Source organism: Trichomycterus rosablanca, chromosome 5 (genome assembly GCF_030014385.1).
Source record: "Trichomycterus rosablanca isolate fTriRos1 chromosome 5, fTriRos1.hap1, whole genome shotgun sequence".
Taxonomy (NCBI): Eukaryota; Metazoa; Chordata; class Actinopteri; order Siluriformes; family Trichomycteridae; genus Trichomycterus; species Trichomycterus rosablanca.
The window spans coordinates 35,051,007-35,077,945 of NC_085992.1; the positions used below are offsets into that span (position 1 = coordinate 35,051,007).

The following is a 26,939-nucleotide window of genomic DNA, read 5'->3' on the forward strand; positions in this document are numbered from 1 at the left end:
TGAGAACGAGAGGAGTAGCAGTTGGTCGTGTCTGAGAAAGAGCTTATAGTCCGGATTTAGCACCACTTGATTTCCACCTTTTTGGAAGGGGCTACACACTCAACCAAAAACATTTTTTTGTGGCGGTATTAAAAAGTAGGTACGACACTGGGAAAAATACATTCGAAGGTGACTATTTAGAAAAATTGTCATTAGTTTTTGAAATTCTTATTAAATACAGTTTTAAAAAAAGCCTCATATTTTGTTAATACAAAAAAATACAATGTACAGCAGCACACCTAAAAAGTTGTAAAGTTGTAACAGAGGCAAAGGTTTACAAGTAACACTGCTTTGGAAGGGTCCACAATTAGGAGTTTAACTAATAATAGGTAAGGTTATCAAGACTGAGTATAAATAGAGCATCCACCAAAGGCTTAGGCTTTGTAAGCTAGGATTGGTCATATTTTACCAGTTTTACCACAATGTTTCTTAGCACACAATTTTAAATAATTTAGGTGTTTCACCATGTCCAGTTCATGATTAAAAAATATAAAGGCCAAGGGCAGAAACTGAATGGATGAGCGTGACAATCGCGCACTTAGGTAGGATTGTTTAAGAAACTGTCATGCTACCATGATGGACACAGCCACATGGGCTTGAGAGTACTTTGGAAAAGCATTTTTACTTAACACAGTCCACCACTGCATCAAGAAATGCAGCCTGAAACTGTAGTATGGAAAAAGGAAGCCATATATTAATTTTGCACATAAATCCAGTAAGTTCTCTAGCCCCGACATCATCTGAGATGGACCGAAAGACAGTGGAAACATGTTCTGTAGTCAAGCCAGTCCACGCTTGTTCATATGCTGCCGTCAAGACTGTGTTTTCCCAGGAACTATTGTCTATTTCAGCAGGACAATGTCAAGCCTCATTCTGCATGAGTTACAACAGAGTGGTTTGGTAGACATAGAGTGTGTGTGCTTGACTGGCCTGCCTGCAGTACATATCTGTCTCTTATTGAAAATGTATGGCACATCATAAAGAGAAGAATCAAATAACAATAACCATGGACTGTTGAGCAGCTCAACAGTATACAGGACAGAAAGAACATCCAAAATGGGCAGAAGAATGGGCAGAAATGAAAAAACAATTAGTATATTTGATACCCAATACATGCCTTTGTATCAGCTTTTTTTTTAACTGTGTTGCAGGTATCAATTTCTTAATTTGTTTATATTTAACAAATAGAATTAAGTTTGTCTTTGGAAACAAGAGGTTCAAGTCAAAAAACAAATTATATATTTTAGTTTTTAGTACATTTTTAGAAAGTGTCCCAATTTTTCTATAAATGGAGTTTGTATAATCACTGACTCTAAGCAATCCAAAAGCACCTCTCTCGTGCTGAGAACTGCAGAAAGAAAAGACTGTTTGTTCTGTTGTGGCAGATATTTCTGTTGGATGACTGTTTCGAACAGCAGGGGGTCATTGGTCTTTGAAATGAAAGAAACCGAAGAAGTTCCACAGAACTACTATTAGCAGTGTTTGGATCCGGTAAATGAACATCTGGATGGGGGAATAAAGGAAGTGAGAGAGGAATAACAATGCTCAGCTGTGCTTCACATGTTGGCTGCAAAATAATAAAGTTTTTGTTGTGTTTTTGTCTGATGGTTTCATAACAGACTGGACAGAATTAGTATTTAAGGTTTCATACTGAATATATGACAATTTGTCTTAAACAAAATGAACACTTTTAATTTTAAGATTGCCAACAGACCAAGTGCATCCAGATGGAATGTTTTGATGCACGTGTACCCAGGCTTCTCATGATAGTACCTGCTTCTAAAAAGTTCAAAGTGGCTTTTTGAAGAGAATGTCACTGTTTTGAAAATGACAGTTTTGTTCCAATTTAATTAGGTTCATTCCAGTTCTATTCATTGGGCACCATATATATAGTATATTAATAACCAGTGATTTTACTATAGAAATAAAGATGCGTGGATGGTGCCCAGGTGGCACAGCGGGATATTCCGCTAGCACACAAGCGCCGAGATTCTGAACTCCTCCGTTCGGGGGCATAATTGGCAGTGCCTGCAGCAGACACGGTTCTGCTAGGGCGGGATTGACCGGACTGTGTGGGTGGGGTCTTCAGATGCTGTGTAAGGACCCTGATTGGCAGATAGAGAGGCACCTGTGCAGAGTGCATACTGTAGGTGAAAAAGGGTTCTGCAAAGGGCTACGCGTGGGTCGGAGGAGGCGTGAGCAGCAATATACCCACCTCAACTGCAATCAGGGATCCCCCAGCAGCGGAAGACAAATTTACTATGCTAAATTGGGAGAAAATGGGAGAAAATGCATAAATAAAATAGAAATAAAAAGATTTGTGTATGTCTGAAGTGGCTTTTAGTGTCAACAATAAAGCACATATGCATTGCCAAGTGAAATGTATATAAATATAAAAGGTTTTATCTATAGTAATGATTAATGGACATGAAATTAACATGTTAACCAAGTTCAGTTTAAATGTATATAATTACTAGCTCTTAAAACACTCTACATTATATGAGACAGGTGTAAGCTTGAACCAGGATGATGATATGTTGTTCTGTTGGCTTTTCTATAGTAGTAACTTTAAAATAAGTGCGTTGTTTATTTGTTTATTTTATTTCATTCATTTCATCATCAACCACCTTATTCTAACCAGGCTCGTGGGAACACTGGACAAAAGGCAGAAATACCATAGACATGGTGCCACTTCATTGCACGGGGACTAAGTGGGTAGCACTGTTGCCATACAGCAAGAAGGTCCTGTGTTTGATCCCCAGGTGGGGCGGTTCGGGTTCTTTCTGTGTGGAGTTTGCATGTTTTCCCCGTGTCTGTGTGGGTTTACTCCGGGTGCTCCGGTTTTCTCCCACAGTCCAATGACATGTAAGTGAGGTGAATTGGAGATACAAAATTGTCCATGACTGTGTTCGATATAACCTTGTGAACTGATGAACTTTGTGTAATGAGTAACTACAGTTTCTGTCATGAATGTAACCAAAGTGTAAAACATGACGTCAAAATCCTAATAAATAAACAAACAATCATGTCTGTGTACATGCCTGGCCAGCCAGGACTTAAATCAATGTTAGTCTAATTAGTCGCTGCCAATATTGTTTATTTAGATGCAACTATATGAAAAATACTCATTACACAGTGATGAATAAAGAAAAAACACACAAAAGGCTAGACTACGGTTTTTTTTATTAAAATTTATAAAAAGCGTTTTTGTTACATATTAATAAAAAAGATTGTAGAAAAAAAGATTGTAGAAACCAGCTACACCTTCAAAAAAGTCAACTACCTTTGCATCAACCATAAAAAACAGTGCTGGATTTTACTCATTGATTAATCCACGTCATGAAATTAATTAAAATATCGTTGATGCAATCAGAACTAACCTTGATTCAGGAAACCAGCCATCAGATTATGAAGATCACATCAAGGGTAGTCCTAATGTAAAGAATGAAACTATACATTCGCTCTATACATTTGATAATGAATAGTTTTAGCTAACAGCATTGTGAGTCGTTAGTCTCAAGCCAGAAGAACGTGTGCAGCATGTCAGTATAGTAAGACTCATTCACAAGCCATCTTCTGACTCAGATTCTGTAAGTAATGCCTGGCTCATTTGTTTGTGTTGTGATTGGCTGTGTGTTTATCACTTCCTCCTGGTTTTGGCACGACGTAGCTGCTGCTCTCTCCGGCGGTTCACAATCTTGGTGCTCACTCTGAGTTTGCGCATTCGCAGGGCTCGGATGCGGAGCTGGTCGTCCCGCGGGATCTTCCCACCCTTGGCCAGAATCTGCTTGATTCGTTCTTGTGGGGTTTTTGTGAGGTTGAAGTCACAGATAGTGGCCCGTGGTTCGGAACCCACAGTGCAGTGGCGTTTTACAGGGAAGTAGCCTTCTGCCCACACAATTACGCTATACTCGCCTGGGTTCAGCAAGCGCCAGTAATCGCCATCAACAGCTATGTAAGGACGAAGAAGCATGCAAGAAAACATTAGAGCTTCTAATCATCAACCAGTGCATCTTACATAACATATGTACATTTCTCAGAATGTCCAGTAACAAATTGGTGGGTTTGGCCATTTTAGTCATACCCACTGCTCAAACCCTGGTCATATTAGACATTGTCACCAATGTTGCTCTGCAAAAGTGAACAGAGCATGGTAAGATCAGAAGATTTTAGCTTAAGTTGGTCTGCTTTTGACATTTGCTATTTAACTGGGATTTAACACTTAAGCTATCACTTGTAGATTGGAAATTATTCTGTTTTTGTTCCTGGCACAGAGTGGTGTGGATCCTGCATAATACCATGGGGTTTGGATGCCTGGTTTTGATCATAGCTTCTAGTCACCTCTTACCTCCCAAAACATATAGAAGGTAGATTTAAATTGCCCCTAAGTGTGAGTAAATGGGCAAGGTGAAGATGACCTGTGATGGAATTTGACACGTGTGCAGTACCAGCTGCATCTTTTCACCTACACAAGGCGAGTTCATATGTGGCTCAGCCTTGTGCACGGAGAGCCACACCCTGATCAGCATTATTCCCCAACTCTGTGCAGGTGCCATCAATCAGCCAGCAGAGGTCGCAATTACACCAGTTATGAGTAACCCTGGTCCGGCTTGTCCCTCCCTGTGAACAACAGCCAATCGTTGTTCATATAGCCATCCAGCCCAGCCGGATGGCAGAGCTGAGATTTGACACGATGTATTCGAAATCCCAGCTCTGGTGTGCTAGCGTGTTTTAGTGCTGCGCCACCTGAGCTATTTTAAAAGGAAAAGCCTTTTCAGAACAATGGAGGCTGTTATAGCAAAATAATGAAGGAGTGTTTTACTAAATGCAAATGCCCATAACCAGCTTTCGACAAACATTCGGTCATGCACTGTTTGTATAAAATGCATAGGGTTTGATTATTAGAACATCTCTAACATACATACCTGCTCTGATGTCATGGTCCACGCCTTCAACTTTAACTATAGCATTTGCAATACCTTTCTTCGAGTCTTTATCCCTTATCACACCTTTTATACCTCTGTGCACCTAAAAGAAGCAGATCAGATCAGTGCACGAGAATGGTGAGGATTGTAGGTAAAGAGAAGTAGATCAGGAACGAGGGTAGAAGTTCATGTACCTGCTCCATGTACAGCAAAAGAGACTCCTTGTTATTCTCCCATTCAGTAGGAAGCTCACTGGCATGAGGGAATTTATCACACGACAACTCTACAGTCACCTCAAAACAGTTCGTGTGCAGGTAGCTGAAGTCATTCATACCTACAAACACAAAGACATTGTGTTACATGTACTGTTGCGTGAAGTACACTTCTATAACATTTATTATCGGTTATAGGATATTCAAGCGGTCATGTAAACTGCATACTTTAATAACTAAAACTGGATTAAAGCCTTTATTATATAAGACATCCGAATAAACCACCTAGATTTTAGCCCAAGGCATGTACATTACATTATTGAAAGTGTAATAATCACGATAGACTGCATTCGTAAACAATACACAGAACACTGAACAATGTATCATATTTGTAAATCAGCAGTAATATAGAAACTTCACTAATATAATACATGAATCACTGTTATGTTATTTGTGACTATGCCACAATCATGCAGACAGCAAGAAGCAAGATGACAGTAAGCATTATTTTTTAGAAGTCCACCAATAACATGTTTTATGGCTGATTCAGATTTTATAGCCTAAATAAAAATAGAACACTTTCCGTACTGTTTTGTAGTTTATAGAGGCAGCATGACAGCATTTTCATGAGAAGACCCCACCGATAAATCCACACCGGACATGGCCAGTGTCAGTTGGTGTAGTGGCTTCTCTGGTCCTTTTATAGCCAGCCCTGCTTCCTCTCTCTTTATTCTTTTTTCAAGAATTTGGTTGGCATGTCACATGGCTGCCCCATTTGTGACAAATAACTATATCCCTTATCTCTCTACTCTCTCCACTTGAGGCTGTGGATATTTAATTTTGGATTTCTTTTGATACGTTTGATGCTTTTGTTAGTTTCTGAGTGATTATTGGGTAAAACATGTAGAGGTGCTCAAGTAACTAACTCAAGTAAATAACGCTTATATCCATGTTTTGTACATTAACATAAACTTATGAGCTACTTGATTTTGCACCAGTTATGAGGAACCCTGGTTCGGCTTGTCCCACCCTGTGAACAACAGCCAATTGTGGCAGATGGCAGATCTGAGATTCGATACAATGTATTCGAAATCCCAGCTCTGGTGTACTAGTGTATTTTACCGCTGTGCCACCTGAGCTATTTAAAAAAGAAAAACCTTTTCAGAACAAGTAGCTACACTCCAGTGGTGGCTGCTGGTCTTTCAAAAAGGGGAAGCCCATTGTCGGCTTACATCATAAAATTTGTAAATTTTTTTATACATAAATTCTGCCCTCCGTTCCTTTTCAAGAAGGAAATGGGTAGCAGTTTGTCTTTCGACTTCACTCGCAAAATCCGCGATGGGACTGAAGCTCCCAGTGATTAAGTGATGGTGTAGATCTCAAAATAGCTGTCAATCAAAACGGGATTCAGCCTTTCGACTGATCCTCCAATCATCTTGCAGAAGCTCCGCGTCCAGACAAAATCGTGGCATTTATCCAATGACTGGCGAGTTTCGAAGCAATGAAAAAAACTGTTCCATGCAGTCCCGTTGAAGTGAATAGATGCTCAGCTTTTACGGGCAAATGCATTGACAATATCGAGTCAGTCAATTTGTGATAAGTAGCTGATTCTGAACGAACTTGTCTTCGAGATGAACGTGTTCTAACGCATTTGTAGTCAATGAAATGTTAACACAACTGTACATATTTGACCATTTAATTTTTGACATTTTAGGGGAAGCTGAGCTTCCCTTGCAGTCTTAGAGAAATCGCCACTGCTACACTCCCACCTCACTGCTGAAAAGTATTCTTTTTTGGGTACCACAGTAGCATCAAAGTGAATGTTGGTGCTGTACAGCACAGGGTCTTTGGACTCTGGTTTTAAACCTCACCTCTGGTCGCTGTCGTTCAGAACGCATTTTCCCTGCCCTAATGTTGTGTGAGTTTTCTCCAGGTGAGGTGAAAGAAAGCTGAATGTAGATTGGCTGTTCTAAATTGCTCCTGGTTGTAAGTCACTATGTAAACGAATGTGTGTAGGCCACTGTTCAATAGGTTGGCCCTACAAAATCCTGCCTCATGTACAGTGTTTTCAGGTATTGCAGGAACAACTGTAATCTGGATTAGAATAAAGCACTAATTTGTAGTTTTGGTAGCAGTTTAAATATTTATTATTAAAACTATGAATAAGTATGCAAAAAAATGAGAGTTTAGCCTTTTCTTACTTCCTGGTACAGTGTGCCAATCAGCTCCATTAATAATGTTGTTGTGCTGCTGAAAGTCCTCAAAATGACACATCCTGCGGTCAGGGTTTGCCATGACCAGATTGCTGGAAGCATAGACAGCTGCCAACCAGCGAAAGAAGTCGTTATCTGCTGTAGGTGTGTCCTGCTGAGGGATCCAGTCTCGAGTGCAGTCAAACGGGTAAGTGACCACCAGCTCTCCTCCATGCAGGTTAGCGCTCAGGACAAATGGAATGTCCTGCATCCAGCTTATTAATGCCCGTGTCTCTGGAGCCACCTTTCAGACAGATGCATGAAAAGAAAGTCTAAAATGAATAATGCAATAAATTTAATGCTTTGATGATTATATTATTTGTATATGTGTGTATATAAGATCTTTAACATTATTTTTATTCAAACCATTAAAAAAGACAAAACATAATTTGCGATAAGTTGAGAACTGTCAACAAAGAAATGCAGGTCTGGCTTGGACTTTTAATTGGGTTAAAATCACTCCTTTTAGTCAACATTATAAATGCACTTCCGTGTGCCCTGCAGTTCTCAAGAGCAAACCTAAAAAATCATGTGCTAATTAGCCAGCATCATGTCTTGAGAAATAAATAAATCATTTCAATGTGTTGTGGTTTGTACAGTAACAGCTTAATCCAAGGTGCATGAGGTTATATTGTGGCTTTCATAGTTACACAATGAACCACAATTACAGGATTTGTTTCTCACCACAAACATACAATGTTTAGCCATTTACCAAGAGAGTCTGTCAGAGTTTTATTTGTATGCAGTAAAGATTTTAGTGGATATCAACTTTGATAGGGGCAAAATCATTATGACCAGACAACTGTGTTTCTGAAACAGCAAGGGTTACTCACAGACAGCCGTGGTGAGTACCACCCGACCTGTCCAAGTGGGGGACAAACAACAAAACTCAAACAGGTTTTTGGGCAGCCAAGGCTCATTGATGCCAAAAAAAATTAAGACTATAGCCTCTGGTATGGACCAGCAGAAGGGCTACTGTGGCTTAAATAGCAGATCATTTTATTTTGAATGGTTACCCAGTGAACTACAAGCACAGGTTGTGCTTTTCTCCACAAACATACAATGTTAGTGATTTACCAGGGGAGTCTGTCAGATTTTATTTGTAAGCAGTAAAAATTTTAGTGCAGTAAGGGACTCAAGCCAGTCAGATGCTGTTTTCAGTCCACAATCCACTTAATAACACTTTATCAACAATACTTATATTAAAACAATTATTATTTTTATTTATTTTCTATCTTTTTTTAATGGATTTTCTCCCAATTTTCCTCCCGATTTAGCACACTAAAGTCTTCCGCTGCTGAGACATACCATATTGCATCCAAGGAGAGCACGTCCTCTTCTCGCCCCTGCATTCTGCACAGGCGTCTCTTCTGCCAATCAGGGTCCTTACACAGCGTATGAAGACCCACCCACACATAGTCTGGCCCCCACCATGCAGATATAGTGGCCAGTTAGTATTAATCCCATTAATAGAGCATTAATCCCATTTTAACCCTTATTTCTGTTTTGGCCGTGGCAGCGCTGCATCATGATTAAGGCCCTAACTAATTAACAGACATGAAAATCACATCACGGACAGTGAAATTAGTAGTTTCCCGTGTAATATGCAATTTGCTGTGAAATTCAAACTTTAAGGGTTGTGTTTAGCTTTTTAACAAAACACGGACGACAATTTTCATATTTAAGACGGAGCGTGAAACCTTGCACTTCGCTGGATGTTTCAGCCGTTCAGGTAGGCTGTGCTGTGTATTGTAGCTTCCATTTATTCTATCATTTAATTTATGACTGTTATTTAATGACTGCTGTGAAATGTGGCTCTTTTCTTTAAAAATCTGTGAAATCTGTGATTTTTGAAAAACAAGGTCTGTAAAATGAAGCACATTTTCCTGTGAATTTAGTAGTGCCCTGATCATGGGAAATGCAGCTCTCTCACGGTCGGTGACGTAAGCCGGCAGGCAGCCCAAGATGCCCGTTTACCACACAATTTTGTCCCCTAAAGTTTTTTACAGTTAAATTTACTGTTGCAAAAATGCTAAACCAGGATATTTGGCAAACCTTCAGTCACAGTCTAATATCAAATCCCATATCATTAGTTCTCTCACTAAAACAACACTGCTGAAGCAGAATGTACACTGGGAAAACATTTACTTTCATTATTAGACTTTAAAAAAGCAATTTTCATATGTTTGTCTCTACATTACTTGCCCTGTTTGGTTATTCTTATGTGAGAGGCCCAAGCACAGGGAGATTCAGCTCAGGAAGTGCTCACATTCTTTTAAGATCTGCATGACCCCAAATATCTAGGCTGTGTTTGTGGTGAGCATGTTCGCATCTGTTTAAGTGTTCACTGTACTCAAAACTGAAATGCCTGAATATCATGTTTTAGACTGCGTGGTTTAATGTAATGTAAATACTAATCAGGGTTTTCAGTTCTACAGATAAGACGTATTTCTTTATTATCTACTTTTTATTCACTTTTTCCACTTTTTCACCCAATCCAGACTGCCACCACCCCCAGCCCCCAAACAAGGAGCGCAGTGGTTGTTACATGCTCGAGCTCCCCACCAACCCCGACAAGCATTGCTTTCTTTCACTTGCAAGGGACGGGGTCTCACAGAGCGCAGTATCATGTAAGAAGAGACACGCACTTCCATTCATGATGAGCTGCCCCTGTGCAGGCACCTCGACTGGAAAGCAGAGGTCTTAATTGCAGCAGCAACAGGGAACCATTCGATTGTTGTCCCTCCCCCCTACAGGCACAAAGCCAATCGTGTGTCTGTGTTGGTGCCCTGTTGGGCAATAGCACAATTGGGATTTGAACTCGAGACCGCTGCTGCAGTGTCCTGTATTTCCCAACCTAAACTATGAATAGAATTAAGTCAAAGTTACTAACTTAAGAAATATAAGAAATATTATAATAAGATTCATCCAAGCTACAAATGCTGAGCACAAATCAGAAATACACCTTGTGCATGGCACCTCTCTTGATGGATCAGGTTTGTGTGAGATTGGGTAAACAAGAGGTTGATCCTCTTGTGAGGCTGGCACCTTATTGGCTAAAGGCAATTGTTGGTCACATTAATTTGTCAAAAAATATTTTTATTGGGGAAATCAAAGTTCTAACAATAACCCAAGTGTACATCAGGATAAACATGCTAAACTCTCTACTGACAGAGAAGGGAGGCAAGGTTTTTCTTGGGACCTTGAAGCTGTATGGCACCCATCTCCAACGTTATGATGTTACCACAGCTAACTATCATGAGAAATGAGAAATTGGAAACCAAACAAGCATGTTAACTGGTCCAACACCCAGGATATCATCAATCTAGCAGCTATTATATATAACAAGTATGTGTCATACATACCATTGCTTCAGTTGTGGTGTAGTACTCTGGCATGGGGATGTAGTGATTGCTGACTTTCTTCTTGTCTGTTGCCACCTCCTGAGCATCCCACATGATGTTGTTGAGATCAGGAAAGTTATGGTTCATGTCAATGCCCTCATAGCTGTAGCGACCTAATGCCCAGCCAGAAAGCTCTGAACCCTGGGACACACAAATGTTTAGAACATATAGTTTTGTGCTTATAAATACTTTTATAAATACTCTTTTTTGTTACTATTGGAAAATACAGATTCAAAAGAAAATTATATACAGTGTATCACAAAAGTGAGTACACCCCTCACATTTCTGCAGATATTTAAGTATATCTTTTCATGGGACAACACTGACAAAATGACACTTTGACACAATGAAAAGTAGTCTGTGTGCAGCTTATATAACAGTGTAAATTTATTCTTCCCTCAAAATAACTCAATATACAGCCATTAATGTCTAAACCACCGGCAACAAAAGTGAGTACACCCCTTAGTGAAAGTTCCTGAAATGTCAATATTTTGTGTGGCCACCATTATTTCCCAGAACTGCCTTAACTCTCCTGGGCATGGAGTTTACCAGAGCTTCACAGGTTGCCACTGGAATGCTTTTCCACTCCTCCATGACGACATCACAGAGCTGGCGGATATTCGAGACTTTGCGCTCCTCCACCTTCCGCTTGAGGATGCCCCAAAGATGTTCTATTGGGTTTAGGTCTGGAGACATGCTTGGCCAGTCCATCACCTTTACCCTCAGCCTCTTCAATAAAGCAGTGGTCGTCTTAGAGGTGTGTTTGGGGTCATTATCATGCTGGAACACTGCCCTGCGACCCAGTTTCCGGAGGGAGGGGATCATGCTCTGCTCAGTATTTCACAGTACATATTGGAGTTCATGTGTCCCTCAATGAAATGTAACTCCCCAACACCTGCTGCACTCATGCAGCCCCAGACCATGGCATTCCCACCACCATGCTTGACTGTAGGCATGACACACTTATCTTTGTACTCCTCACCTGATTGCCGCCACACATGCTTGAGACCATCTGAACCAAACAAATTAATCTTGGTCTCATCAGACCATAGGACATGGTTCCAGTAATCCATGTCCTTTGTTGACATGTCTTCAGCAAACTGTTTGCGGGCTTTCTTGTGTAGAGACTTCAGAAGAGGCTTCCTTCTGGGGTGATGGCCATGCAGACCAATTTGATGTAGTGTGCGGCGTATGGTCTGAGCACTGACAGGCTGACCCCCCACCTTTTCAATCTCTGCAGCAATGCTGACAGCACTCCTGCGCCTATCTTTCAAAGACAGCAGTTGGATGTGACGCTGAGCACGTGCACTCAGCTTCTTTGGACGACCAACGCGAGGTCTGTTCTGAGTGGACCCTGCTCTTTTAAAACGCTGGATGATCTTGGCCACTGTGCTGCAGCTCAGTTTCAGGGTGTTGGCAATCTTCTTGTAGCCTTGGCCATCTTCATGTAGCGCAACAATTCGTCTTTTAAGATCCTCAGAGAGTTCTTTGCCATGAGGTGCCATGTTGGAACTTTCAGTGACCAGTATGAGAGAGTGTGAGAGCTGTACTACTAAATTGAACACACCTGCTCCCTATGCACACCTGAGACCTAGTAACACTAACAAATCACATGACATTTTGGAGGGAAAATGACAAGCAGTGCTCAATTTGGACATTTAGGGGTGTAGTCTCTTAGGGGTGTACTCACTTTTGTTGCCGGTGGTTTAGACATTAATGGCTGTATATTGAGTTATTTTGAGGGAAGAATAAATTTACACTGTTATATAAGCTGCACACAGACTACTTTTCATTGTGTCAAAGTGTCATTTTGTCAGTGTTGTCCCATGAAAAGATATACTTAAATATCTGCAGAAATGTGAGGGGTGTACTCACTTTTGTGATACACTGTATAAATTTAAAGTTAATATACTTTATGCACTAAAAAATATTACACAAAAAGAACAAAAGTGGTTAAATACACTACCTTGACAAAAAATATTGGGACAACCCAACAAGCTGGACTTAAGGCGAGAACACACCCCGAACAGAGCATCAGTTAATCTTAGTACATCGAACACTGACATGTTTGCCAAAATAATAATCTAAGCTATTTTATGTATACTTTTACTTACCATACTTAAAAAAACTTAAAATAGACACAAATGTTTAAACACTTAATGTTGAAGTTCTCTAAAACAAGTATCCAACATGTTAAGTAAATTTTACCTTTTGATATGCTGCCTCATATCCGTCAGGGTTGATGGAAGGTAAAAGATGTATACGCGTCTCTTTCACAAGCCGAATTATTCGCTGATTTCCACGTTTGTACTCTTGACAGATGTACTGCATAAGGTTCAACACTAATTCCCGACCCAAAGCCTCATTACCATGCATTCCAGCAACATAGCGGAACTCTGGTTCTCCTGCACATAATAAACACCAATGGATCAGTGGGTAGAAAATGTTCTTTACTGATCTAAAACTGATCTGAAAAATAATGATCTGATTATCTGTTTCTCATTTAAAATTGTTTTATTCTGTTTTAGGTTCATTTGAAGATTTACTTTGGCAGCAAAATAATAAAAAAAAAGATGGTGACATTAATATGTCATGCAAAGACATGGATTATGCCTTGATATTATCTTGCTGTTAATACATCATTTGTAATATGAGCGTGTGTATCTTGTATGCTCCAGTGGGACTCGGCCTCTCTTACATAAACACCATTAGCTTGGCGTTAAAATGTGCGGTCTGTTGCAAGTGGTTGTTTTTTAAGCAGAACTGCAGTACAACGTGGCACTGCTATACATCAGTACAACTTATGATTCTGGACATTAAAAACACACATACATCTGTGTATACTTATCACTTTTACATACGGGTTACTTGCATGCCTTGTTTATTTACTTAAAAAGCAAACCGACAAATCTCAGTATTACTTTCTTACCTAGTTCATGTTTTCCAGGATTATCTGAAATCTCCATAACATAAAGTTTAAGACCAGTGTAGCTCCTCCCAATAGTGTAGATCCGTGTTATATCAGGACACTCATCAGTCACGTCCTTCATTAACTACACACAGAACCACAGATCATTTATTAATTCTATTTTCAAGACTTTCCAGATGAACTGAGTAGGTATGTTTACCACTGTGTTAACATCACCTTTTCTTATTAACTGCACTTTTTAATCCTGTGGAACTTAACAGTATTAGTGCAAATTAAATGATGACATAATATGATTTTTTGTGGTGAACATTATTGACATTTGTACAACTGTAATCTCTTACCTTTCTCATCTCAGCATAGTTATGATGTCTGAAATCTAACTTGTCTGTGGAAACCCTCTCTGGCTCCCATGGATACAGATGATTAGGATCTGTGTGCAGACACATATACAAACAAAGAAGCTGCCAAAAGATATTCCTATTAAAAATAATATTTAATTGATCTTGTTGTATTGGTATAAAATGAAACCTGGCATGGAGCAGCCCAGAATTTCAGCTCTTAGACAGATAGTGCCATTTCTGAACCAGTTCTGTGGGTTAATGCGAATGTACTGGGCCACTGTGGGCTTGGGGAACAAAGCCAGCACAGGTGTCTCCAGATCAAAATTGCCTGCAAACACCTAAACAAAGCCAAACACACTTTATAGTATAGGAACACAAGAAATTATGGGTGCAGAAGTGATTAGAGGAGCTTTCATTTATTCCCAAATAATTGTAACTTAAAAATATTTATTTAATCTCATTTTAATTTACACACACATATACAGTACACTGATCAGTCATAACATTAAAACCACCTCCTTGTTTCTACACTGACCAACTCAAACAGCAGCAATACATGAGCGATCGTCTCTGACTTTACATCTACAAGGTGGACCAACTAGGTAGGAGTGTCTAATAGAGTGGACAGTGAGTGGACACAGTATTTAAAAACTCCAGCAGCGCTGCTGTGTCTGATCCACTCATACCAGCACAACACACACTAACACACCACCACCATGTCAGTGTCACAGCAGTGCTGAGAATGATCCAACACCAAAAAGTGTGTGTGTGTGTGTGTGTGTGTGTGTGTGTGTGTGTGTGTGTGTGTGTGTGTATGGTAACAACTCAACTTACTGCTTCTTGTGATCCATTCATGCAGGGTTGCCAAGTTATGGAGTCATTACTAAACTGCACCTTGTACTTAGTGACCCAGTGCAGGCTGCACACACATAAACACAAATATAACAATTTGAAATATAAAGCAGGGAAAACTAATTAAATTATATTAAAATAATTAAAGACAAAAGCTAGTAATGCTGTTTTAAAAGTGTATATTTAGACTAGATTTAGTGTGGTATGTGAATTAGTTTAGTGCTCATGCTGACCTCCAGATGGAATTTCTTCCTTGTAGAATGACCCCTGTAAAAAGTGTCATTCTAAGAGAATCCAGCTGTAACCATTGGTCCTTATCCTCTGTGGCAGCACACCATGCCCCATCATATTCATCTTCATCCTCCAGACCTGACTACACACACACACACACACACACACACACATAGTATATACAGTGTATCACAAAAGTGAGTACACCCCTCACATTTCTGCAGATATTTAAGTATATCTTTTCATGGGACAACACTGACAAAATGACACTTTGACACAATGAAAAGTAGTCTGTGTGCAGCTTATATAACAGTGTAAATTTATTCTTCCCTCAAAATAACTCAATATACAGCCATTAATGTCTAAACCACCGGCAACAAAAGTGAGTACACCCCTTAGTGAAAGTTCCTGAAGTGTCAATATTTTGTGTGGCCACCATTATTTCCCAGAACTGCCTTAACTCTCCTGGGCATGGAGTTTACCAGAGCTTCACAGGTTGCCACTGGAATGCTTTTCCACTCCTCCATGACGACATCACGGAGCTGGCGGATATTCGAGACTTTGCGCTCCTTCACCTTCCGCTTGAGGATGCCCCAAAGATGTTCTATTGGGTTTAGGTCTGGAGACATGCTTGGCCAGTCCATCACCTTTACCCTCAGCCTCTTCAATAAAGCAGTGGTCGTCTTAGAGGTGTGTTTGGGGTCATTATCATGCTGGAACACTGCCCTGCGACCCAGTTTCCGGAGGGAGGGGATCATGCTCTGCTTCAGTATTTCACAGTACATATTGGAGTTCATGTGTCCCTCAATGAAATGTAACTCCCCAACACCTGCTGCACTCATGCAGCCCCAGACCATGGCATTCCCACCACCATGCTTGACTGTAGGCATGACACACTTATCTTTGTACTCCTCACCTGATTGCCGCCACACATGCTTGAGACCATCTGAACCAAACAAATTAATCTTGGTCTCATCAGACCATAGGACATGGTTCCAGTAATCCATGTCCTTTGTTGACATGTCTTCAGCAAACTGTTTGCGGGCTTTCTTGTGTAGAGACTTCAGAAGAGGCTTCCTTCTGGGGTGACAGCCATGCAGACCAATTTGATGTAGTGTGCGGCGTATGGTCTGAGCACAGGCTGACCCCCTACCTTTTCAATCTCTGCAGCAATGCTGACAGCACTCCTGCGCCTATCTTTAAAAGACAGCAGTTGGATGTGACGCTGAGCACGTGCACTCAGCTTCTTTGGACGACCAACGCGAGGTCTGTTCTGAGTGGACCCTGCTCTTTTAAAACGCTGGATGATCTTGGCCACTGTGCTGCAGCTCAGTTTCAGGGTGTTGGCAATCTTCTTGTAGCCTTGGCCATCTTCATGTAGCGCAACAATTCGTCTTTTAAGATCCTCAGAGAGTTCTTTGCCATGAGGTGCCATGTTGGAACTTTCAGTGACCAGTATGAGAGAGTGTGAGAGCTGTACTACTAAATTGAACACAACTGCTCCCTATGCACACCTGAGACCTAGTAACACTAACAAATCACATGACATTTTGGATGGAAAATGACAAGCAGTGCTCAATTTGGACATTTAGGGGTGTAGTCTCTTAGGTGTGTACTCACTTTTGTTGCCGGTGGTTTAGACATTAATGGCTGTATTTTGAGTTATTTTGAGGGAAGAATAAATTTACACTGTTATATAAGCTGCACACAGACTACTTTTCATTGTGTCAAAGTGTCATTTTGTCAGTGTTGTCCCATGAAAAGATATACTTAAATATCTGCAGAAATGTGAGGGGTGTACTCACTTTTGTGATACACTGTATATATATATAATTACCTTTTCCCTCTTGACCAGTTTTAATTACTTCCATCATGTAAACCTGACCACATACACACACACGCACAACAGGTGGTCTAAATTTTGTATATTATATATTATAAATATTTTTTACATTAAGTTGTGGGCAAACAAAGGAATTAAGCATCATAAATTAATAAGTATTAGGAATTATATTTATATTTATGCAGGTTTATGACTATATTATTTATGTTCGTTAAGGTTTAGAATAACAAACAAAAGATAATTTTGATCTCTCCATGTGTAATACGGATCTCCATATAAACCCGCTTTCAGGTGCAAGAAGCAATTGGCTAGTGCACACGTAGGTATGTGTGTTAGTTACAGGGGAAAATTGGTGGAAGTGGTTGGAAGAGAAAAACGCTATTCATTTGTTATGGATAGAGGATTGGTAAACGTTTTAGTAAATATAAGTATTTGTAAGACAGCACTGTGCTCAATTTTCAGCTGCTTGTGTTGTGACACTCCTAGGGATTCAAAACAAGCCTATTCCAAGAACATTGAGTCTATGGCACAAATAAATTCTGGACAGATCTGTAAATTATTACGCTATAAAGAGACACTTGATTTGGAAAATGTGTTTGACCCTAATGCCTCTCTCATTTTATTCTTTCTTAGGAAAGGACATGATACACCGGAATGAAAAATAAGAAAAGAAAACAAGAAAGCTCAGGTAAGGAAATGAGTAGCAGCCCAGATACTGCCAGATTTCAGCTTTGCCGAAGCAGTCATCATAGGAGATATTTTACATACTTACTTTTTTTTTTACTAGCTTTTGCAAACTTCTGCAAAAATATATCAGTGTTAAGGTTCAAGTTTTAACTCCCACCTCATATTCATCTCTTTCCCACTCATCCATTTCTTGGGAACCCTGGCTTCCTTCACATTTTTAGTTTCACAATCACAGTCACTTTCTTATTTTATTCATAATCACTATGTCCAAGTCCTAACCTATTAAATACTTTTTCAGATTATCAGGCTGATTTCCTTTCTATAGTGTAGACTAAGGAGTCTTTTTTTTTTATCTCTCACACAAACACACATTTTTAAACATATCAAATTCCTGCATAGCTAACAAACCATCAAAACCACACACGTGGAAAATAGGGTGACCTGAATGTTAAGGCGTCCACGGTGGGGGCCTAATCCATTGCTCAAAGATGTAGAAGCCTGTAGCTGGTAATCAGACACTCTCAGAGACTCCAGACCTAGAGGTGGACAGTCTGTAGGGGGAAGGGTAAGAGAGAAAACAGGCATATATAGAAGAACAGAGTATGAGTAAGAGAATGAACCCTAAAGGCAAAAAATAGTCTGACATTTAGTCATCAAATAAACACAAGATAAATGTTTTAAAAACTGAAATAATACAATCTTATTTAATGCTTATTATTATTATTAAATGCTTGTCACATTATTCTAGTTGTGGCACAACTATGCTATACATTTCAATCTAAGCATTTCAGTATTATCTGCAAGGGTGTGCATCTGAACTGTTTTGTTTTAACAGCTTTTTGCTTGCTTAGTGTGCAAAGATGATTCATTTCCTCTTGGGCAAATATCCACTGCACCATATTGCTACATATCAAATAAAAATCAATACACTAACTTGTGCAGCATACACAGGGCTACTAACCATAACAGACTGTTATGATGTAACAACTCATTCCAGTACTTTTACGGTGCTTGCAAATTATAGGAATGCATGTAACTGGTTCTTCCAGAAAATGCATACAATTGGTTCTGTAGGAAAACATCCTCTATTTCCCATCAACCTGTTGAATTTTCTAAAGAACCACTTTGCTCCATGTCTTGGCGAACTAACTGGCTTGACTGTTGTGATCAAATAACTCTATTCACATTTTAGTTTCTACTTTAAAAACAAACAATTCATTAGAATTGATTGTTGTATAAATCTTACCTACTATACACTGCAACCAGTGTTTAATACAATTCCTAGTACTGTCAAGAGATACAAAGTAACAATATGTATAACATATTAGATCAACCATAAAAAAGACTGTTGAACAAAGTAAGTTTAACATAGGTTTGAACATGCAATGAAATTCAAAAGGTCTAAGTCTCTTTCAGGTCTGTTTGTATAGTACCTTTTACAATTAAAACACTTCTAATGCAGCTCCACCCAGTAGAAATACAACAAGGCAAATCAGAAGGCAATTAAAATTCATTTTAAAATACTCTGATATTAGTATATTTATACCTGTTAAAATTGCATAAATGAATTTTTTAAAGAAGAAAAACAATTTCACCATTTTACGTTAGAAAAAGCAACCACAGATGAATAAAAATTATTAAAATAAATAAAACTTGTTACATCTTTATAGTGTTTATGTTTCATTGTTGGAAACTATTCTATTAAAACATGTTTAAACTTTTAAACATCTTTTAAAACAGTGGAAATGGTAAAGTTGGCTTATGGAGCAAATACTGTATTTTAAAATTCATAGAAGGGTTACTGACTTTATCACTGCACGATAAAGGTCACTGCAGTCTTTAAAAATTATGCATTACTGTCCAGTATTTTCTTAAAACATTACCAAAATAAAATCCTTTGTTGTTAATTGTACTGCACTGGTATTGAAATGTAAAAGACAAAATTTTGACTGTTTTTTTTAAAAATTATTATTTCCAGGTTTCTGCCAGAATAAAATCAAAACATTTTATTCCAAATTTCATGCGACTTACTATTTATATTATATTGGTTGGTTACCTTATCTGACATTTCAGAATTTTCCAATGGAAAATGCAAAAAAAAAAAAAAAAAAATAAATAAATAAATGAATGCAGCAAATTAAAAAAGTGAAGTAGTTTTAAAGTATTTAGCAATTTATGTTAAAGGAAAATAATGAACGTAAAAACTTATGTCAATGACCCATATGCAAACGGTGTATAAGGTACACACATAGAATTAAGTTGTAAACATGTTAAAAGCTACACAATCAGTGGTTTGCAGTATTGCAGGAGATTGTAGCCTAAACAAATTAGCCTTTTCATAGAAGACATCTCTATTAAGTATGTTGAGCTTCCAGACACTGATGAACTACTGTTTTCTGTTCACATTTTCCAATGTAAATGAGTTGAAGTCTAGATTTCAGTCTAACTTTGTCACATCGGGGGTTTACAAACATTTTAATAGAAATTCATATAACAATCACAATACACACCAGTTAAACACATTAGAATTTTCTTCATATAGTGATCTAACCTTGTTTCCTTTCATACACCTAGAACCCACAATCTGATTAATATCTTTATACTCACTGTGTTTAGTATTGTGTCCTGTATCATTGTTTTCTTTCTGCCCATCAGTCACATTGCGCTTAGTGTCATTAACTGCGGGTTTCGCCGTGCGCTCCGGATCAGCCACATCTTCAGTCGTATTACCAGAATTTATAACAAATGCATTTGTATCATTAAATACAGTGCTGGTCGGATTGCTTTCTATTGTGCCGTTTTTATAGGACGTGGCAGGATGTGATAAATACTCCAGCATTAACAGCAGCAGTACCGGCAGTTTAACGCTCACAGTTCCAAACATTTTCATTCTGCACCGACTTCCAACAGTCTGGCTGCAACATAAACTAAAGAACCTGGATAAGCCAGACCAAGAGCCAGCCATGTAATATAATCCAGCTGTTACCGTAATGCTTATGGTAGCTGAATGATTGGTGACCAAAATAATTGCTTATTCAGAGTTTAATACAATATTAGAGAGCACAAAATATAGTATACAAGTTATTTAACTCAGTTCCTTTTAATTTTAACACAACTCCAAAAATAATGACAGTAAACCAGAGCTTTGGTCTGTTCTGTTTCAAAAAATTAAAGCTGTCATGTTTAAAGGTTACAGATATTGAATTATATATATATATATATATATATAATGACTAAATAATTGCATTACGTGTATATACCGGGTCAGTGTGTAATATACAGTAGCAGTATACACCAGGTCAGTGTGTAGTATACAATAGCAGTATGCAGTATACACCAGGTCAGTGTGTAATATAACAGTATGCAGTATACACCAGGTCAGTGTGTAGTATACAATAGCAGTATGCAATATACACCAGGTCAGTGTGTAGTATACAAAAGCAGTATGCAGTATATACCAAGTCGGTGCGTAATATAACAGTATGCAGTAGTGTGCAGTAGCAGTATGCAGTATACACCGGTTCAGTGTGTAGTGTGAAGTAGCAGTATGCAGTATACACCGGTTCAGTGTGTAGTGTGCAGTAGCAGTATACACCGGTTCAGTGTGTAGTGTGCAGTAGCAGTATGCAGTATACACCGGTTCAGTGTGTAGTGTGCAGTAGCAGTATGCAGTATACACCGGTTCAGTGTGTAGTGTGCAGTAGCAGTATACACCGGTTCAGTGTGTAGTGTGCAGTGTGCAGTATGCAGTATACACCGGTTCAGTGTGTAGTGTGCAGTAGCAGTATGCAGTATACACCGGTTCAGTGTGTAGTGTGCAGTAGCAGTATACACCGGTTCAGTGTGTAGTGTGCAGTGTGCAGTATGCAGTATACACCGGTTCAGTGTGTAGTGTGCAGTAGCAGTATGCAGTATACACCGGTTCAGTGTGTAGTGTGCAGTAGCAGTATGCACCGGTTCAGTGTGTAGTGTGCAGTGTGCAGTATGCAGTATACACCGGTTCAGTGTGTAGTGTGCAGTAGCAGTATGCAGTATACACCGGTTCAGTGTGTAGTGTGCAGTAGCAGTATACACCGGTTCAGTGTGTAGTGTGCAGTGTGCAGTATGCAGTATACACCGGTTCAGTGTGTAGTGTGCAGTAGCAGTATGCAGTATACACCGGTTCAGTGTGTAGTGTGCAGTAGCAGTATGCAGTATACACCGGTTCAGTGTGTAGTGTGCAGTAGCAGTATGCAGTATACACCGGTTCAGTGTGTAGTGTGCAGTAGCAGTATGCAGTATACACCGGTTCAGTGTGTAGTGTGCAGTAGCAGTATACACCGGTTCAGTGTGTAGTGTGCAGTGTGCAGTATGCAGTATACACCGGTTCAGTGTGTAGTGTGCAGTAGCAGTATGCAGTATACACCGGTTCAGTGTGTAGTGTGCAGTAGCAGTATGCAGTATACACCGGTTCAGTGTGTAGTGTGCAGTAGCAGTATGCAGTATACACCGGTTCAGTGTGTAGTGTGCAGTAGCAGTATGCAGTATACACCGGTTCAGTGTGTAGTGTGCAGTAGCAGTATACACCGGTTCAGTGTGTAGTGTGCAGTGTGCAGTATGCAGTATACACCGGTTCAGTGTGTAGTGTGCAGTAGCAGTATGCAGTATACACCGGTTCAGTGTGTAGTGTGCAGTAGCAGTATGCAGTATACACCGGTTCAGTGTGTAGTGTGCAGTAGCAGTATGCAGTATACACCGGTTCAGTGTGTAGTGTGCAGTAGCAGTATGCAGTATACACCGGTTCAGTGTGTAGTGTGCAGTAGCAGTATACACCGGTTCAGTGTGTAGTGTGCAGTGTGCAGTATGCAGTATACACCGGTTCAGTGTGTAGTGTGCAGTAGCAGTATGCAGTATACACCGGTTCAGTGTGTAGTGTGCAGTGTGCAGTATGCAGTATACACCGGTTCAGTGTCTAGTGTGCAGTAGCAGTATGCAGTATACACCGGTTCAGTGTGTAGTGTGCAGTAGCAGTATGCAGTATACACCGGTTCAGTGTGTAGTGTGCAGTATGCAGTATGCAGTATACACCGGTTCAGTGTGTAATGTGCAGTAGCAGTATACACCGGTTCAGTGTGTAGTTTGCAGTAGCAGTATGCAGTATACACCGGTTCAGTGTGTAGTGTGCAGTAGCAGTATGCAGTATACACCGGTTCAGTGTGTAGTGTGCAGTAGCAGTATGCAGTATACACCGGTTCAGTGTGTAGTGTGCAGTAGCAGTATGCAGTATACACCGGTTCAGTGTGTAGTGTGCAGTAGCAGTATGGAGTATACACCGGTTCAGTGTGTAGTGTGCAGTAGCAGTATGCAGTATACACCGGTTCAGTGTGTAGTGTGCAGTAGCAGTATGGAGTATACACCGGTTCAGTGTGTAGTGTGCAGTAGCAGTATACACCGGTTCAGTGTGTAGTGTGCAGTAGCAGTATGCAGTATACACCGGTTCAGTGTGTAGTGTGCAGTAGCAGTATGCAGTATACACCGGTTCAGTGTGTAGTGTGCAGTAGCAGTATACACCGGTTCAGTGTGTAGTGTGCAGTGTGCAGTATGCAGTATACACCGGTTCAGTGTGTAGTGTGCAGTAGCAGTATGCAGTATACACCGGTTCAGTGTGTAGTGTGAAGTAGCAGTATGCAGTATACACCGGTTCAGTGTGTAGTGTGCAGTAGCAGTATACACCGGTTCAGTGTGTAGTGTGCAGTAGCAGTATGCAGTATACACCGGTTCAGTGTGTAGTGTGCAGTAGCAGTATGCAGTATACACCGGTTCAGTGTGTAGTGTGCAGTAGCAGTATACACCGGTTCAGTGTGTAGTGTGCAGTGTGCAGTATGCAGTATACACCGGTTCAGTGTGTAGTGTGCAGTAGCAGTATGCAGTATACACCGGTTCAGTGTGTAGTGTGCAGTAGCAGTATACACCGGTTCAGTGTGTAGTGTGCAGTGTGCAGTATGCAGTATACACCGGTTCAGTGTGTAGTGTGCAGTAGCAGTATGCAGTATACACCGGTTCAGTGTGTAGTGTGCAGTAGCAGTATGCACCGGTTCAGTGTGTAGTGTGCAGTGTGCAGTATGCAGTATACACCGGTTCAGTGTGTAGTGTGCAGTAGCAGTATGCAGTATACACCGGTTCAGTGTGTAGTGTGCAGTAGCAGTATACACCGGTTCAGTGTGTAGTGTGCAGTGTGCAGTATGCAGTATACACCGGTTCAGTGTGTAGTGTGCAGTAGCAGTATGCAGTATACACCGGTTCAGTGTGTAGTGTGCAGTAGCAGTATGCAGTATACACCGGTTCAGTGTGTAGTGTGCAGTAGCAGTATGCAGTATACACCGGTTCAGTGTGTAGTGTGCAGTAGCAGTATGCAGTATACACCGGTTCAGTGTGTAGTGTGCAGTAGCAGTATACACCGGTTCAGTGTGTAGTGTGCAGTGTGCAGTATGCAGTATACACCGGTTCAGTGTGTAGTGTGCAGTAGCAGTATGCAGTATACACCGGTTCAGTGTGTAGTGTGCAGTAGCAGTATGCAGTATACACCGGTTCAGTGTGTAGTGTGCAGTAGCAGTATGCAGTATACACCGGTTCAGTGTGTAGTGTGCAGTAGCAGTATGCAGTATACACCGGTTCAGTGTGTAGTGTGCAGTAGCAGTATACACCGGTTCAGTGTGTAGTGTGCAGTGTGCAGTATGCAGTATACACCGGTTCAGTGTGTAGTGTGCAGTAGCAGTATGCAGTATACACCGGTTCAGTGTGTAGTGTGCAGTAGCAGTATGCAGTATACACCGGTTCAGTGTGTAGTGTGCAGTAGCAGTATGCAGTATACACCGGTTCAGTGTGTAGTGTGCAGTAGCAGTATGCAGTATACACCGGTTCAGTGTGTAGTGTGCAGTAGCAGTATACACCGGTTCAGTGTGTAGTGTGCAGTGTGCAGTATGCAGTATACACCGGTTCAGTGTGTAGTGTGCAGTAGCAGTATGCAGTATACACCGGTTCAGTGTGTAGTGTGCAGTGTGCAGTATGCAGTATACACCGGTTCAGTGTCTAGTGTGCAGTAGCAGTATGCAGTATACACCGGTTCAGTGTGTAGTGTGCAGTAGCAGTATGCAGTATACACCGGTTCAGTGTGTAGTGTGCAGTATGCAGTATGCAGTATACACCGGTTCAGTGTGTAATGTGCAGTAGCAGTATACACCGGTTCAGTGTGTAGTTTGCAGTAGCAGTATGCAGTATACACCGGTTCAGTGTGTAGTGTGCAGTAGCAGTATGCAGTATACACCGGTTCAGTGTGTAGTGTGCAGTAGCAGTATGCAGTATACACCGGTTCAGTGTGTAGTGTGCAGTAGCAGTATGCAGTATACACCGGTTCAGTGTGTAGTGTGCAGTAGCAGTATGGAGTATACACCGGTTCAGTGTGTAGTGTGCAGTAGCAGTATGCAGTATACACCGGTTCAGTGTGTAGTGTGCAGTAGCAGTATGCAGTATACACCGGTTCAGTGTGTAGTGTGCAGTAGCAGTATGCAGTATACACCGGTTCAGTGTGTAGTGTGCAGTAGCAGTATACACCGGTTCAGTGTGTAGTGTGCAGTGTGCAGTATGCAGTATACACCGGTTCAGTGTGTAGTGTGCAGTAGCAGTATGCAGTATACACCGGTTCAGTGTGTAGTGTGCAGTAGCAGTATGCAGTATACACCGGTTCAGTGTGTAGTGTGCAGTAGCAGTATGCAGTATACACCGGTTCAGTGTGTAGTGTGCAGTAGCAGTATGCAGTATACACCGGTTCAGTGTGTTGTGTGCAGTAGCAGTATACACCGGTTCAGTGTGTAGTGTGCAGTGTGCAGTATGCAGTATACACCGGTTCAGTGTGTAGTGTGCAGTAGCAGTATGCAGTATACACCGGTTCAGTGTGTAGTGTGCAGTGTGCAGTATGCAGTATACACCGGTTCAGTGTCTAGTGTGCAGTAGCAGTATGCAGTATACACCGGTTCAGTGTGTAGTGTGCAGTAGCAGTATGCAGTATACACCGGTTCAGTGTGTAGTGTGCAGTATGCAGTATGCAGTATACACCGGTTCAGTGTGTAATGTGCAGTAGCAGTATACACCGGTTCAGTGTGTAGTTTGCAGTAGCAGTATGCAGTATACACCGGTTCAGTGTGTAGTGTGCAGTAGCAGTATGCAGTATACACCGGTTCAGTGTGTAGTGTGCAGTAGCAGTATGCAGTATACACCGGTTCAGTGTGTAGTGTGCAGTAGCAGTATGCAGTATACACCGGTTCAGTGTGTAGTGTGCAGTAGCAGTATGGAGTATACACCGGTTCAGTGTGTAGTGTGCAGTAGCAGTATGCAGTATACACCGGTTCAGTGTGTAGTGTGCAGTAGCAGTATGCAGTATACACCGGTTCAGTGTGTAGTGTGCAGTAGCAGTATGCAGTATACACCGGTTCAGTGTGTAGTGTGCAGTAGCAGTATACACCGGTTCAGTGTGTAGTGTGCAGTGTGCAGTATGCAGTATACACCGGTTCAGTGTGTAGTGTGCAGTAGCAGTATGCAGTATACACCGGTTCAGTGTGTAGTGTGCAGTAGCAGTATGCAGTATACACCGGTTCAGTGTGTAGTGTGCAGTAGCAGTATACACCGGTTCAGTGTGTAGTGTGCAGTGTGCAGTATGCAGTATACACCGGTTCAGTGTGTAGTGTGCAGTAGCAGTATACACCGGTTCAGTGTGTAGTGTGCAGTGTGCAGTATGCAGTATACACCGGTTCAGTGTGTAGTGTGCAGTAGCAGTATGCAGTATACACCGGTTCAGTGTGTAGTGTGCAGTAGCAGTATGCAGTATACACCGGTTCAGTGTGTAGTGTGCAGTAGCAGTATACACCGGTTCAGTGTGTAGTGTGCAGTGTGCAGTATGCAGTATACACCGGTTCAGTGTGTAGTGTGCAGTAGCAGTATGCAGTTTACACCGGTTCAGTGTGTAGTGTGCAGTAGCAGTATGCAGTATACATCGGTTCAGTGTGTAGTGTGCAGTAGCAGTATGCAGTATACACCGGTTCAGTGTGTAGTGTGCAGTAGCAGTGTGCAGTATACACCGGTTCAGTGTGTAGTGTGCAGTAGCAGTATGCAGTATACACCGGTTCAGTGTGTAGTGTGCAGTAGCAGTATGCAGTATACACCGGTTCAGTGTGTAGTGTGCAGTAGCAGTA

General features: G+C 40.8%; 1 protein-coding gene across 1 annotated transcript; it reads right to left on the minus strand.

The window, feature by feature from the left end:
• Positions 1-3,254: 3,254 nt before the first annotated feature.
• On the minus strand, positions 3,255-20,599 carry cpxm1a (carboxypeptidase X (M14 family), member 1a). Its single transcript, XM_062996365.1, has 13 exons — positions 20,323-20,599; positions 18,157-18,266; positions 15,188-15,327; positions 14,937-15,021; positions 14,290-14,440; positions 14,103-14,191; positions 13,762-13,885; positions 13,041-13,237; positions 10,794-10,973; positions 7,378-7,672; positions 5,159-5,298; positions 4,965-5,067; positions 3,255-3,990 (listed from the first exon to the last, which is right to left on the minus strand). Exons 1-13 carry the CDS (start codon positions 20,597-20,599, stop codon positions 3,680-3,682), a joined length of 2,202 nt encoding a protein of 733 aa, XP_062852435.1. The 3' UTR covers positions 3,255-3,679.
• Between the last annotated feature and the right edge of the window lie 6,340 nt (positions 20,600-26,939).